The 15,733-nt window shown below is 51.4% G+C and overlaps 1 protein-coding gene and 1 long non-coding RNA gene across 2 annotated transcripts in view; one reads left to right on the top strand and one right to left on the bottom strand.

The window, feature by feature from the left end:
* Nucleotides 1-15,733, top strand: part of RASGRF1 (Ras protein specific guanine nucleotide releasing factor 1) — a 100,388-nt gene that overhangs the window by 40,530 nt on the left and 44,125 nt on the right. The window contains 6 exon segments of the mRNA XM_038418022.2: nucleotides 3,736-3,815; nucleotides 4,737-4,930; nucleotides 6,125-6,234; nucleotides 9,689-9,807; nucleotides 11,389-11,549; nucleotides 13,135-13,198. Of these exon segments, the coding sequence (XP_038273950.1) occupies nucleotides 3,736-3,815; nucleotides 4,737-4,930; nucleotides 6,125-6,234; nucleotides 9,689-9,807; nucleotides 11,389-11,549; nucleotides 13,135-13,198 (728 nt within the window).
* The window catches only part of LOC122456186, a 57,567-nt gene that overhangs the window by 1,347 nt on the left and 40,487 nt on the right, over nucleotides 1-15,733 (bottom strand). The window contains exon 2 of the long non-coding RNA XR_006274900.1: nucleotides 1,444-1,706. This is a non-coding gene — a long non-coding RNA (uncharacterized LOC122456186). The remainder of the gene's footprint in view (nucleotides 1-1,443; nucleotides 1,707-15,733) is intronic.

Below are 15,733 nucleotides of genomic sequence, written 5' to 3'. Positions count from 1 at the left end.
AACCTCCTAACTCTCCCTGTCCAGGTTGTCAGTCCGACTGAGCTAGGAAGAGAGGGGAGAGATGGAGAAACCCCAACCCAGCATCAGTGTTATTTTCCCAAGGGCCCGTCAGAATTCAGTGCTGGTTTAAGGTGCTGATGCCTGAGTGGTTTTGTTCTGGCTATTTACTTTCGCGGATCATGTGACAGAAAACGGTCCGGCAGGAAGCAAGGAGAGACTCTGCAAGGCCTGTGAGGGAGGTGGTCTAGTCTGGGAGAGCAGAACTTCACACTGGCTGCTGTCAGGTTTGTCCATTGACGGGCTCAACTAACTGACCGATGGAAAGAAAAATCCCCTAGTGAGTTAAACTGCAAGAGGCCAGCTGAACAGTGCAGGCCATGCCCAAGAGGGATTTGGCCTCCTAATTACTAGGAGAGGACTGGAGAAGGCACAAAATTTGGACCAAACCTTAGAACTAGAGGAGATTGCAACCTCCCCTGGGAAGAAGTAAGTTCTTTGGCGTTAAGGACACACACACTCGAGGGGATGCTGCTACCGTTCTCTCTGCAACTGCCACAAAGCTGTCCAGGAAACCAAACCCGCCTCATGCGGGATTTTCCAGTGCACGCCCATGGCAGGCAGTGCTGAGCTCACCCCTTCAGGCCAGCCCAGTGTAGTGCTGAATGCTCTGTCAGAGGGAGCTGAAACTCCCTGAAACCCTGCTTTCATCACTGCGCCTGTCATCCAGAAACCACTCGCTCCGTTGCTATGGCTACAGATGCACTGTATCCTTCCCAGCACTGAAAGTGCCAACCCGGCATTCATTTATGGGCAGACTCTCTAGTCTGTTCCCCCCCCCCCATTAGGTTGGGGCTAGTTTTAACTGGGTTTGGACTTATGAAAAGTAAAACACCTGTCCTAGAGTGTTGTAACACCCAAAGGACAGAGATGGGCCCAGGTGACAGAATTCCAATCCTCACGCTCCCAAAGCTCCAGGCCCATTTGCAGCTGGGGTTTGGCCCATTATAGAGAGATGGAGAAGCTGCAATTTGGCCCTGGATCTTGATCTGAGCTTTCCCAAACTCTGCAACTGTTCACATCCAGGATTTTGATTCAGGACCATTTTTAATTCTAGGCCTTCCAAGATCTATGTAAATGCATTAAGTTAGACCACCCCTTAGCCCCTATGTTGCCTTGTTTAGCTTACCTAAAGATAATCCCTTCCTTTGGATTAGTGTTGAGTGGATATTGAAATATTCAGAGACACATCTGAACTTATCAGAACAGCCCTCTCTGTTCTGGGAATCAGGAGATCTCATTAATTTCCTGGTACTTCCCAGTTTTAGGTAACTCAGAACTATACTAAGAAGAGAATTTCTCAGGCTATTTCTGATTCCAGCTTAAACCAGAAAATGCAGAGCCCTACGGAAATGGGCGAGAGAAAGTTAGTTGACTTTTACTGACCCTCAGAAAGAGTTTGGCTGAGTTAGCAGTGAAGTATCATTAGTGTGTTCAGAGGGGCCACACAGGAGAGGGAGCCCTGTGTCCTGACTAGCTTCCAGCTCTGGGGATTCCTTTCTTCATGCAGGACAATGGCAGAACTTATTCCCCGTTTCCTTGCTTGCGTGTTGCTGGCTAGCGCAATCCACCCCTCAGCTCTCTGTGCTTCCGTTGTGGGTGAGCGGCTCCATCCCCTCTGGGAAATGCAGTGACAGCTCTTGCTCCTGCTGTAATGAGACGAAGTAGGTTGCAGAGGTGATACTTTCAAGGAGATGGAGATTATCAGATACAGCCTCAGGGAAATCATCAGACATCGGACTGGAAGGGACCTTCTGGGTCATTGAGTCCAGTCCCTGCTATCCAGGGCCGCCTTAAGGGAAAATGGCACCCTGGGCAAACTTCTATATAAACTCCCCTCCTCACCCCTGGCCTTCACGGGCTCTCCCCCACCCACCCCATCACCCCTGCCCTTCACAAGCTCTCCCCCACCCACCCCCATCACCCTTGGCCTTCACGGGCTCTCCCCCACCCACCCCCATCACCTCCAGGCCCTGCTGCCTCCCCCAGGGCTTAATTTGTATTGAAAGGGGTGCCAGAGCTCAGCCCCAGCACAAATTAAGCCCTGGCAGATCCTTGTTGGGCGAACGTCCATTTTTTCAAACCCAAAATACAGACACGAACCCATGAGTGAAATTTCACTCCTGTAAATGTGACACACGAACACAGAGCAGTGGCTACCATCTTCATTCAGACCGGGCAGAGGTGAGTGGCGTGTGAAACTCTCCACCAGGCACCGATGCCAGGGGGAAGGGAGGGCCTGCGAGGTATCCCCATCAGGCACCAAGAAGCCTGCAAACACAGCCGAGTGACTTCGAGAGAGCGTGAAAAATGAGGAAAGCAGCACTGCCGCACCCAGCAAAGAAAAACTCTGCAAGAGAGTCACAGAACTAATGAGATCTGTGCCTGGGGCAGCAGGTCAGGGAAGGCAGCAGGAAGGGTCTGGCAAGCAGATGGCAAAGGTCATTTATATACTGCTGAAAATTAAACAACTCCTTTGCCTCCCTGTCAGTAAAGGAAGATGAGGGACATGTAGCAGGGGAAAGCAGAAATTCCCCAGAGAAGGAAAAAGTCGTAGCAAAGGAGGAAACCCTAATCAACACCCTGCCTGCAAACTGGGGAGGAAGAGACATGACAGCTGTCCCAAGCCGGGGGCATCCCACGCTGAATGCAAAAGACAACAAAAACTAGGCAACTCTAACCTACCAAATCGGACAGCTCTGTGGGGCGGGAGGGGGAGGAATAGCTGGAGAACTTGCTGATAATAAAGCAAGGTCCTTGGTACAGGAAAGTACAGACCTGCACATTTGAATTCTGCAGGCGGGATGATAGTGGTAAAACTAATTATGGCTGTAATGGTGAAGCACCTAGACTGATGAGTTAATCGAGGACCGGCAACTCTGAATACTGGAGGGAAATCGTAAATAATTGATGCAAAATTATTTTGTGGTGCTTTGATAGAGAGTGGAATGGAAGCTGGGGAAATCTATGGAGCAGGTGCAAGGTCAGGGCCCACCTGGGCCGCTGTGCAGCCTTCTGCTCACCTGATTATTAAATGAAGAAGAGAGACAAGGCAGGGACAGAGCAGAGGCTAGGAGCAGCAGACAGAGGCTCAAAGAGTTATTTAAGAGGGTGTTAGAGAAACTCAACAAGCCCCAGCCACTCTGCATATTCCCAGTCCTTTGTGGACGGGAGCAGCAGCCAGCTGGACTCAGGAATGGCCCCCGTCGAGGTGCATGAGTGGTGCACATTTGGTGTCTTGCTAGGGAGTAGCTTTGGGCAGCTGCCCATCTCCAGGGAATCCGTCTCTCCAGACTGAAATACAAGACGCCTCTTGCTAGTGCACGGTTCTCTTGTACACGTCCCCGGGAATGGTGCTGGCTGCTCGTTTTAAATGTTCCCGGGATGATCCTTCATTACAGCACTTAGGAGACTGTTTGTGGGATCCTACTTCTCACTACTGGGAAACGTGGCCTGCTCACACTTTCCCTTTCTTCCTCATCCCACTATTTCCACTAATTCTTCCCCTTGTCCCATGCTGAGGAATTTCTCTCCATCCGTCACTCTTTCAGTCTCTCCTCATCAGCCAGTCCACCCAGTCTCATCCTCATTTTGCAGTGCTTATAGAAGTGCCAGGATTCTTAAATTATTAGTTGATTCTTGTTCATCCATCTGTTTACCTTTTGGTTTATCTTTCAGTGAAACAATCATGTTTTTGCACCAGATCTTTTATCAAGGCCTGAAAGCAAGAATATCTAGCTGGCCGACGCTAGTGCTTGGTGAGTAGATGCTGTTTCTTTATTGCATGTTCTTCTTCACTCTCATTAGATCATGCCTGTCCTTTCTTCTAATAAACTTTACAGTGATTCTCTCTGATCTACATCACTGCACTAAACTGTTGCTAATTGTTGTGGTAAGGCATACATTTTTTTCATTCATGGGAAAAAAACCCAAACCAATTCTAGTCAACCATGCAGCTCAGGTCCTAGTTTTGTAATCCAGTGAAATGACTGGCTGACCTCATGGGACTTTTCTTTATTCACAGAAGAGTTTACTGTGATGCTGAAGGTTCTTGACATGTTCCCAGCTATGTTACCCACACAGCCCTGATGGATACCACAGTTACATCAGAGATTTGCCAATCCAGCAGCTCCTCACTGACTGTTCCACCCTCCGCTCCTCATTCAGGAGCTGCTCCAGTGCTCTGCGCAGTAGCTCTAAGACAGGGAGCACAGTCTTGAGTCCCCCCCATTGTGACCCATTGTTTTTGTGGGCGCTCAGACGGTGCAGGCTGACATGCCTCACCCCTCAATGCCCTAGGAAACGCGCAACAGGCAGGGCTTCTCCACCTGGAGCGATGCAAGTCCCAGCACCCCCACCTACTGCCTGACTCACCTTGGAAGGTGCATGTCCCTAAAGCAGTGAGCTCCAGGGAGGCCAGCCAAACTAGGCTTGAATTTCCTTGCTGTGCAAATGTCCATTTCTTCAAACCCAAAATCCAGACACAGAACCAGCACGTGACATGTCACTCCTGTAAATGTCAGACACAACCACAAATCAGTGGCTCCCATCTTCATTCAGGCCAGGCGCGGGTGAGTGAGCCTGTCCGCCCGGCACCGATGTTACAGCGGCTGGAGCCCGTTCTGAGTGCGAGGCTCTCGTGCGGTGCAGTAACCGGCTCTTTGCCTGCTTGCTTACAGCTGATTTGTTTGACATCCTGCTGCCCATGCTGAACATCTACCAGGAGTTTGTGAGAAACCATCAGTACAGCCTGCAGATCCTGGCGCACTGCAAGCAGAACCGTGACTTCGACAAGCTACTGAAGCACTATGAGGCCAAGCCGGACTGCGAGGAGAGGACGCTGGAGACCTTCTTGACGTACCCCATGTTCCAGGTGACATATGGCTCTCGTGGCAGGTGCTAGCGGGCCATAAAATGCAGCAAGGAAACTTCCTGCTCCCCAGATCTGCTGGGTCTCCTGAGCTCTGCATATAAATAATCTCCCAGGGCAATGGAGAAGGAGGGGGCCTGGCTGGCTGTTTAGAAGAGGAGTTCCTTTGGAATATTCCGTGCCACGAAGTGAGTGGCCAAACGTAGGCTCAGCCACTCTGAGCCCAGTCACAGCCCAGCGGGCTCCCTCCCTGCAGACGGCCACTCGCACCCTAGGTGGGGGCAGGGACGGCCTCTAGGTTGAGTTCCTAGCCTTCCAATCCCACCTCCCACCCCCTCCACCCCAGCACCATAGACCATTCTGGAGTCGCTCTAGACTGAGCTCAGGAGGGTGCCTCAGTCTTGGCCCCTCCTTACAAGGGCACTGGAGACCTGGCAGTGTGAGAGCCCGAATCCCTCAGCCAGGAAAGCCACACCCAGCTTGAAACCCTCACCCACCAGGTAACGAGTCTCTTGGACTCTGAGTTACTCCCATCGCCAGGTCCCTCTCCATTTGCCCATGGCCTCCGGCTGATCCCCCAGAGACCCCAGGGGGCTGAGTCAGCAGAGCCAGCCAGTACTCCCCGGGGCAAGCCTGGGGCTCCTCACTTTACTGCCAGGCTCAGTAATGGGAAACGAAGCCCCTGTAAGTCTCAGCGTCCCTAAGCATGAGCATTGGGCGGGGCCTGCCGCCCTCTGCCTGGCCGAGACTTTGGCAAGCAGAGACCACGTGAGCGCGAGAGCCATTCTCGCTTTCCTAAACACAGGGAATAACACGGCTTTAGAACCACCATCCGGTGAGCCCCCTGCCCGCCACGGCTGGGTGGGGCCCAGTTAACCGTTGAATGCTGGTACCTGAATTACAGGGTATGAACCGGGGCTTGGTAGAGGACCCCAGTAGCGGTGCTGGGGCAGGACCTGAGCCTGTGCATGGGGAAGGGGTCGCTTTCTGGAGCGGGGCTCGGTGCAGGGCGGGATAGGTGGGCGCTCGTGGCTTTATGGAGCAGCACAAAGAAGTTTGTGGAGGCTGAGGACCCAGCCTTCCCTTATCGCCCAGTTCACTTTGTACAAACCAGTCGTCCTTACGTGAGAGTTAATGCTAATTCACTGCCACGATTGTTTCCTTCTGCTGACCACCTGATTTCCGGTTCCCACTCAGATTCCCAGATACATTCTGACGTTACATGAGTTGCTGGCGCACACACCCCATGAGCACGTGGAGAGGAACAGCTTGGACTACGCCAAGTCCAAGCTAGAAGAGCTTTCCAGGTCAGAACCATCACAGGTTGATTCCTTCTCCTTCCAAGGAAGGCTTCAAAGGCTCTGCCACGGCAGCGGTTCTAATCTCCGTAGGGCAGGCGTGGTGGAGAGGCCGTGTGTATGCTGAGGGAGGGGAAGGTGTGTTCCTTTTGAGGTGAAATATAGGAGAAACTAAGGGGAAGTTGAATCCTTACTTAGCCATTTCCCTCCCAAATGCATGAATATCATTCTGGCCTGTTGCTCCATGAGGCCATCCATGAACCTGCTGTGTGTGCCGAATGTGTCGGCATTGCTTTGTAGCTCTATGGTAATGAGTCTGCCGGGGGGACCAAAGTGGCATCATGAGCAGTATCTGTGGTGTACAGGGTGCAGGGGAAAGGACGGGTCCAAAATGGCCTGCATTATTTCAGGTTCGGACCTTCCCTTTGAACATCATGATGCTTGTTGTATGAAAGCTGAGAAGCATTGAACGTTCCTTCACCTGTGGGTGCCAAGGGCATGAAACCTCAAACCTCCCAAATAGAGCTGAGCACTTGTGTCACATCCCATCGTTCTGAGCTCTGTGATTTACAAATTAATGAATTAGGTCCCATTTGCCTCCCCTCCCAGAAAAGGAGAGAGTCCACCTAAAACACAGCAGCTCTGTCCAGACCAGGACAACAAGCTGCTGCTGAAGCTGGTTGTCTGTGTCGATTTCCCCTGAATCAGTACTGAGAACAGGGCAAGGGCGAGTAAATCAGTTCCAGCGGCACTTCAGAAAGTGTCTCGAGACACCGTTAGCATTCACACCCTTTTTAGCACTGATCTGGGGGGAACCGGTGCTGAAATTCATTTTCAAACACTGTCCTCCAGCCAAGACTGAGGAGTTCGAGCTCGCGGAATCGCTGCTGCACAGAAGAGGTAGGAACCGGAGCCATTAAATGCATCCGATGCATCCGATGAAGTGAGCTGTAGCTCACGAAAGCTTATGCTCTAATAAATTTGTTAGTCTCTAAGGTGCCACAAGTCCTCCTTTGCTTTTTATTAAATCCTCTGGAACCCAGAATTTTTCATGCAAATCACAGGGCTCTGTGCTGGCTGTTCCTGGAGCCAGTCACATGGGTGCCAGCCTGGCAGCATCTGAAAATGAGTTTGAAAATGAGTCTGCTTTCAGGTGTATGCCTGCACAGAGGGGCTTTTTCTCTTCTTTCCAAGTGCAGTGTGGAAACACTCACATTTCAAGTGTTTTCGGTTTCCTTTTGAAAAATGCAAATGCTGTTGGCCATTTCCTTGCAACAGTGCACCAAGCTGATCTGAGTGTCATCACTTGTTGCTGGCACAGTTCAGCCTGCACCATATCTTCCTCCTCTAGCTGTAGAATCAGCTGGTGCAGGCCATGCTGTGGGCAGAACCCAGAACTGCAGCACTCGTATACAAAATGCAGAAAGCCTGTCTCTGGCCATGACCCTGCAGCTGGGCCCACGAGTGCAGACCAACAAGCCTGTGTGGAACCTAGTGGGCTCTGGGGTCCAAGCTAGGACCCAGAGCCAATTGCAGGATTAGGGCCTATATTTTTATCTGCAGTCTGTGCTCTGTCACTAGCTCTTGCAGTTAGGTATCACAGGTTGAGTATGTTGAGGTATTTTAGGCCCTGATCCCGCCAATCACTTGAGCACATACTTACTTGTAAGCGTGTGCTTCTCCCCACTGACTTCAGCAGGGCTACTTGTATGCTTAAAGTCAAGCACACATGTAATTGCTTTGCCGGTCAGGACCTTGACGCTGACTCAGGTGGGTGAGGAGCTTGCTAGTGTGGCACGTCCAGTAGCCCTGAGACCAGAGCCACAGACTTTCTCTTGTACGTTGTCTGGCTGTTGGAAGAGTTTGTACAACGTGCTGTGCTTTCCTATCCGCACAGCATATCTGGAATAGGCCAACTGCAGCCGAGAAGGGCTGCCCAAACCAGAGTGTTTTTGGGTCAGTGGGTTTTAGCATTTGTAATCCGTAATGAGTCAGCCGGTAACGAGGTGGCGTGGTGGGATTTGCTGCTGTGGATTCAGGGGTACGCTATGTAGTAGCACAACATCAGTCAATCGGCTTCTTAGGAGAACTTCCCAGTATTCCCGGAAGTGCCACCCTGGAGTCAGAGGTCTGAAAAAGGCTTGATAGACACATGGGCCTGTGAATACCCTACCCAGGGCCAGCTTTCGGATTGTGGGGGAACCCCAAGAAGCGTTCTTGGGGCTGGGGGGTTTCTAGCCTTGTCCTGTTCATGGCGTGATTATGTCAGCACTTGCCCTTCCCTCCTTTGTGACGTCTGACGACACCGCCGTGCTACGGGCACAGATAACGAGGTGCAGATCGGAGCTGGGCTACATTTTTCAAAACGTTCAATTTCAATGAAATTCAAATTATGGGGGGAAAACCAGGAAGAAACATTCCCCCAAACTATATGAATTTCTCCCCTTTTTTCCAGCTGGGTCTAGTGGAGACGCAGGGTGGCACTGTTCATGGACAAGCCTAGGGAAATCCAGCTGTGAGTGCCTGGGGCAGCGCAGGAGACCTTGCTCCTACCGTTGTCCCAGCAGTCTCTGGACTGATTTCTTTGACAATAGGGACCCCTAAATTCCCAGTGTCTAATACTTTCCTTCCAGAGGCTGAGAAGTGAAGCATTCTGCTCTTGTCTCTCCGTTAGTTCATATCGCAGCATACCACAGACGGGGAGATAAATCCCTCACACCAACCCTGAGTTTACCCACACAAAGAATTGCCACCCCTCCATTCAGCTCCTCCACGAGCAGGAGAGCGAGATGTGGTTTGTCAGAGGGTGAAACAGGGTGGCCACTACCGCATTCCCAGAGCACCGGACGTTCTGGTTTTTCCCGGATGGGCCTGGGCCCGCCCCTGCCAGCATGACCCCATCCCGCCGGGATGACCTCGCGCATGGGGCATGTGAGCTCATGCCACACAGAGGACACCATTTTGAAAAGCGCCTCCCACCCTGTGCCCGCATGATCTCGCGCACGAACAGTGTGTGCGGTCACGCTGGTGGGGGTGGAGCTGCGCACTCTTCAAAATGACGTCATCTGTCTGTGATACTGGGCAAAACTACGTCCAGTTTTGTCTGTGCTGGACAGGGATAAACCACAGGGAAAAAAGGACCCTCTGGCTTAAAACCAGACAAATGGCCTGCCTAGGGAGAGGTCATCCAGCCAGATGGGGCAGTTCCCAGCAAGAATGGAAATTCAAAAATCCACCAACATTTTTCTATTTAGAAACGTAGCAACTCCAGATGGATGTGTGTTGTCTCCTAGCCCCCAGGATATAGGGCTGTATATAGAGGGCAATGATGGGTTCTCTTTGCTGTCCTTTATATCAGCTATGCTTAATGCAGCTACTCTTGAGTGTAAAAGCCACATTGCCGTCTTCACCAGCAGTTCTCCGGCAGATTTCACTGTCTCCAGTTGTCTCTTCTCCTCTTTAGGATAATGCATGACGAAGTGAGTGAGACAGAAAATATTCGAAAAAATCTGGCAATAGAAAGGATGATTATTGAAGGGTGTGAAATTCTCCTGGACACCAGCCAGACTTTTGTCAGACAAGGTATAACGTTTACACCTGCATAACTCCCCCCTCCTCTGTCCATGCGATGCATTGCACTGGTGAGCTGCCTGGCTGCCTGTTTCCAGTACTGTGACGCTGTGTTGGGCACAGTGCCATTACATTGCGTGGAGAGCTGTAACATTAGAAATAGGGACCATTCATTCCTGCTATAAACCTACTTGAGTGCGGACGGTCTCTGTTCTTGGATTGCCCTGCACCACAGAGCTGGCACCTGTGTTATAGCACAAAATGGTTTTCTAGTGCCAAATATTGGGCTGGATCCTGACTTTCTAGTAACCGGCACCCAGGGGAATGCCAAGGGTCAGTTTAGCCTCCAGCCCTGTGGAGTGGGCATGGCCTGGAGAAAGGGGCATGGCCGGGGTGCTGCTGCTCTCTGGCAGTCCCCCACGGTCAGACCAACCATTTGGTAGCTTGTGTGCCAGCACAGCTTACAAACGCTGCCCTGCAGGGCTGGGCCAAGCATGGAGGGCTGGCCCTGGGGCTCCTGCTCGCTGGCCCTGGCCTCCTAGTAAGTGTTGCATCCCGTGAAGGGCATGGCTTTGTACCAGGGCCATTCCCCAGAGAGCTCGTGATGGATGGATCCCTTTCTTTGTGCCTTTTCCCCTGAGGTCTAATTGCAGCCTAGGTTTGGGTCAGCCATGCTGCTGTTCTCCATGGGGCTCCCACAGAAACTTCCCCTTAGCGGGGGACGAGCCAGTGTATTGGATCCCTGCCCTTACTGCCCTTAGATGTGGAGAAGAGTCAAGGGTCTTGTCATGAGGAGCTCCAGCAAGCCTCCAAAGGCCCCCTTCTCACACGTCACAGCCCGGAGGTCCAGTGGCAGGAAGCAGTCGAGCATGCTTGGCTGGAGGGGCTCGGTGCCTGCCATGGAGTGAGAGTCTCTGCACGAGTCTCCATATGGCACCAAGTGCAGTGTGGCATGTCTGGGCGAAATTCATTTGGCCTGCAGCAGGAGGCATGAAGGACCTGTGTGGCCAGTGCTTGAGGTGGGGTGAAATCCACCCCAGGCCCCTGGAAGGGTGTGGGGGTCCCTGCACTAGGCTGCTCTTCCAGCTCACAGGTTGCTGCTCTCCACGTCCCTTGCACAGTGTGTTGGGCACTGGACCCAACCTCTTCTCCCTGCCTCATCACCTCCTGGGGCGCACAGACCCCCCTGCAGCACAGCAGGTGTTCAAAGGCCCCCCTGTATGGCTACTCCACCAGCAGTGCTCCCCTGGCATCCCCACCATGGGACCTTAGGGGTGGGAAAGTCGGTGTGGCAGCCCCCGGGATGTCACACCCCGGAGCACTCTTTGTGTGCCAGGGCTGCTAACGGAAGCCTTCGTTTGATCCGCTTCCCTGGTTCACTGCCATGACAGCTGGGTCTTCCTGCCCTGCGTGACCTTTGGGAAGCACGCTCAGTTGCAGTACATGGCTTCCTGCCTGAGGCATCTGGCTACTTTATTCACCAGCTGCCTTGCCAGTCTGAGTCTGGCATCGTGTGTCTGAAACAGAACTATACCCCCCTGCAGGTGAGAAGAGACACAAAGGGCCAATAATGGGATTTTGTCCTCTCAACAGGTTCCCTCATCCAAGTGCCGATGTCCGAGAAAGGGAAGATCACCAGAGGGAGGCTTGGCTCCCTGTCCTTGAAGAAGGAGGGCGAGAGACAATGCTTCCTCTTCTCCAAGCACTTAATTATCTGTACAAGAGGCTCAGGTGGAAAATTACACTTAACCAAGGTGTGAATTGCAGAAAGGGGCAATTCTCTCACACTCGTGCAGATACGAGCCCAGTACGGGGGGCAGTCACCTCGCCCAGCAATCCCCTTTGAAGTGTTGTTTCACTGTGGGAGCTCAGTGTGACCCATCCGCCCCCGCTGCTGGGCAGTGTCAGTGCAGCAACGCCAGCATTCAGATGAAGATCAGGGGTGGAATTTCCAACTGGCCTCCAGTCAGACCCTATTTCCCTGCCCCTCCCTTTGAATGAGTAACTGACTGTGTGTGCAAAATCCACCTTTAAGTGAGCAACTGTGACTGCAGAAGCAGGCAGTGGGAAATGGAGAGTGCAGCTTATACTTTTTCCTAGAAAGCTTTAACCCCACCAGGCCCTAAAATGAGCATCACTGCAGCAGGAGCAGTTCTATGGCTTATCTACTGTGGGACTCAAAATCAGCCATGGTCCAGGGCAACAGCTTTCCAGGCCCTATTGTAAGAGAGAGATCTGCCATGAGCAGCCTTCCAGTCCCCTAGAGCCTTATTCTCAGAGTGCTCCATTCTGCAGCTGTGTGGGACGTGGATAGTCCATGGAACACCACCGGAGAACTGCTGCACTCTAGATTCCCAATGGGAATTAGGCACCTGAATACCTTTGAGGAGCTGAATTTCTATCTTCGTTAAAAGTAAAATGGATGGGGGGACTCCAGGAAGTCAGGCCTGCCAGACTAAGCCTTTCCAATGTCCTATCAAACTCAGTAGGTCTGGAATGCGGGGTATAGCCTGTCTTATTACCGTCACCTTTGCAGCTCCTAAAACAAGTTTCTTAAGCTGCCAATTTCCTTCACATAAGTGTAGCTTTGCAGATGTCTAAATGCAATCAAACAGGGCAGTTCAGCGTATTGCATGTGATTAGGACATCCTGTCACTTACAGAATGAGCTAAGATAAAAATTACAAGTTCTCAGCAAGAGAAGTTATTTGTGATTTGCTGCGAGAATACTGACAATCTATTCAGTGGGAAACTTTAATTAGGCCTAAATTTATACATAACACTTACAGGCTTCTCCAATCCATTCCCAAGACACTCACATTTGTCTATGGATGTTGCAGTTAATTTAGTGAGAATCTTAGAAAAATGGTTCTTTACTGACATTAAATTACCAGTTTGAAAGATTACAGTCCATGGCAAAGAGTTGCTGATTATCACAACAGACTTTGGGGAAACTTAATTTACTATTCTTATTAAATAATTTATAAATAAATTAGTTTGATCAGCAGTACAGGGAAAATTGCAATTTCCAAGCATTTAATTACTTAGTTTCTACCAGTCAAAACACTGAATTCATTGGCAATAGAATCTGCTTTCAAATTGTAATAAATAAGGCCCCGGTCCCGCAAACACTTGAGCATATGCTTAACTTTATGCCCAGGAGTCACCCTGTTGGGTTCCTGTTTGCAGGAACTGGGCTTAAACGACTTCAATTGAAAAAGCAAAGAAGATGGACACGTCTCCCCCAGCCGCCCCTCCGAGGGGTTTCTGCAGAGATTAATTGATGTGTGCCTGTGCGAGTGTCGCATTTCTTCCCTTTGTGGCTGTTCCTCTCTTTCAGAATGGTGTGATCTCTCTCATCGACTGCACCTTGATGGAGGAGCAGGAGAGCACTGATGAAGAAAGTAGGTATCAGCTGGAGCTGGGCAAACCCAACCCCCAAAATCCCTGTCCATTATTATTGGTGCGAATTTAAAAAAGAATTCCCTTCAGGCGCGTGGAAGCTCTGGGTGCGTTCCTTGGAGCTCTCCTCACACACCTGTTAATGGAAGGAGACATGTTGGAAACAAGAGTATTGGCCCTAGAAGTGGCGTGTTTGATGTGGGCTTGGACGCTGCCTGACCCAACAAGGGGGCAAAGTCTATGAAACCCTCCTCAAAGCCAGGACCCAGAAGCGTTAGAAAAGACCCATAAGGACTGACCATCCACTTAAGATGAGGATTAAGGGCATGTACAGTTAGGTTGTGTGTATGTGATGCAAGAAAATGAAATATAAATTTGGGGCCCAGCCAGTAACTCAATCAACTTATTTTGCTCCCAAGGCAAAACCTACGCCTCCCAGACAGAGAAAAGATTTCAATGGCCCAACCCTGCTTAGCTGCCGCTTCTCCCTAACCTGCCACCTGTGTCTGGGAGATTCCAAGCCCAATCGGCTTCTAAGGCCACAGTCTTGCATACAAGAGTAATTCTCATCAGACCAGGACACAGACGTCGTACTCTGTGACCCACAGGCCATTTGCAACCATCCAGCATGGCTGGAGTTTTCATGGCAGTTAACAGCGACCTGCAGGGAGCTGTTTGGAATCAGTCCATAGAGGGTAAAACCAAAAGTGCAAACAAGCTAGTTGAGCAAATTCAAATAACGAATAATTCAAGGACATTGTGATCCACTGGCAACCATTCCATAAGCAGAAAACAAGGTGACATGAATCAAATACATTATCTGCCATGAACAAAACAGAGGCATGTCTATGCAAATATAACTAGGGTGACCCGATAGCAACTGTGAAAAAACAGGACGGGGGTGGGGGGTAATAGGTGCTATGACAAAGTTCCTCCCCTACGTTGGTGGGTTTTGCGCTTATTGGCGGATTTGTTCACCTTGGAGCTTCACAGCAGCCCTCAGTTTGGCCGTTTTCATGAACCCACAGTCCAGGTCAGCTCCTCCTGTGTCTGACCAGGAGTTGGGAGGTTTGTGGGGAACCCGGGCCCGCCCTCTATTCCGGGTTCTAGCCCAGGGCCCTGTGGATTGCAGCTGTCTAGAGAGCCTCCTGGAACAGCTGTGCGACAGCTACAACTCCCTGGGCTACTTCCCCATGGCCTCCTCCCAGCACCTTCTTTATCCTCACCACAGGACCTTCCTCCTGGTGTCCGATAATGCTTGTACTCCTCGGTCCTCCAACAGTCCGCGTTCTCACTCTCAGCTCCTAGTGCCTCTTGCTCCCAGCTCCTTGCACGCGCACCACAAACTGAAGTGAGCTCCTTTTTTTAAACCCAGGTGCCCTGATTAGCCTGCCTTAATTGATTCTAGCAGCTTCTTGATTGGCTGCAGATGTTCTAATCAGCCTGTCTGCCTTAATTGTTTCCAGAAAGTTTGTGATTGTTCTGGAACCTTCCCTGTTATCTTACCCAGGGAAAAGGGACCTACTTAACCTGGGACTAATATATCTGCTTTCTGTCATGCTCCTGTAGCCATCTGGCCCGACCCTGTCACAGTGCCTATATAAGAAAAAGTCCCAAAAAACAGGACTGTCCATTTAAAAATGGGATGGATGGTCATCCTAAATATAACCTTCCAAAGGTGGCCAACCTCATCATGCATTGCAGTGTTAATGGTCTAATAAAACCAGGCTGCTGTAGGTGTGCAGCAAGCCCTGTCTAATTACAGTCTTTGTCATGGAAAACCCAGGTTGCTATTTTCTGTCCTCTTTAAAATCTTCCTCATAAAACTAAGAGCCGTGTGGCCAAACTCCGCTCGCCTGTGACAGCCGCACACCTGGCTGTCGGGGTGGAGGAGTGACCCGGGGAGCCAAATGTTTGCAGCCAAGTTCTCAAAACTAGCCTCTCGGCTGGAGCTGTGACACGGGAGCTGGGCTTCCATGCTGCGGTTGGTGCCTAGCCTTGGGCAGCTGTATCCGAGTTTAGGTATCTACACGAGTGGCCTGAGATGCTGAACACCTGGATCCCATTCATTCCGTTTAGAGTTCTGGGTGCCCAGCGCCTCTGACAATCGGCCCCGAGGCCTCAGTAATTGGGCCCCCAAAAGTTGAAGTGCCCAGTGGTTTTGAAGGTTTGGGTCTCAGCACCCACACTATGGAGACAGCCCTTGTGGGTACCGATTGCACCTGTGCATGGCCAGTCTGGGCTCTCATCTGTGGGCTGACCCTTGGGCGCTCTCTGTAACAGCGCCATGGCACCGAGCTGGCCCTGGCTCGGCCCAGTCTGCAGCCTGCAATCTTGTCCTCGCCCTCTGGTGCGGCACATAAGCCTAAGCCTGCAGCGTGGTGAGGGCTGTGGCCAGGCTCTCCGGGCCCTCTTGGGGCTGAGGATGCTCCGCCGCTTGCAGCAGCGAGTTGGTTTTTTCTTGCCTCATTTTCCTCTGTCCCTTGCCCCGGAGAGCGCCTCTCAGTGGGCCCTCTGCCAGATGCAGCACTTGTGGT

The sequence above is a fragment of the Dermochelys coriacea genome, chromosome 10 (assembly GCF_009764565.3).
Source record: "Dermochelys coriacea isolate rDerCor1 chromosome 10, rDerCor1.pri.v4, whole genome shotgun sequence".
Taxonomy (NCBI): domain Eukaryota; kingdom Metazoa; phylum Chordata; order Testudines; family Dermochelyidae; genus Dermochelys; species Dermochelys coriacea.
This window is presented reverse-complemented; position numbering and strand designations above follow the sequence as displayed.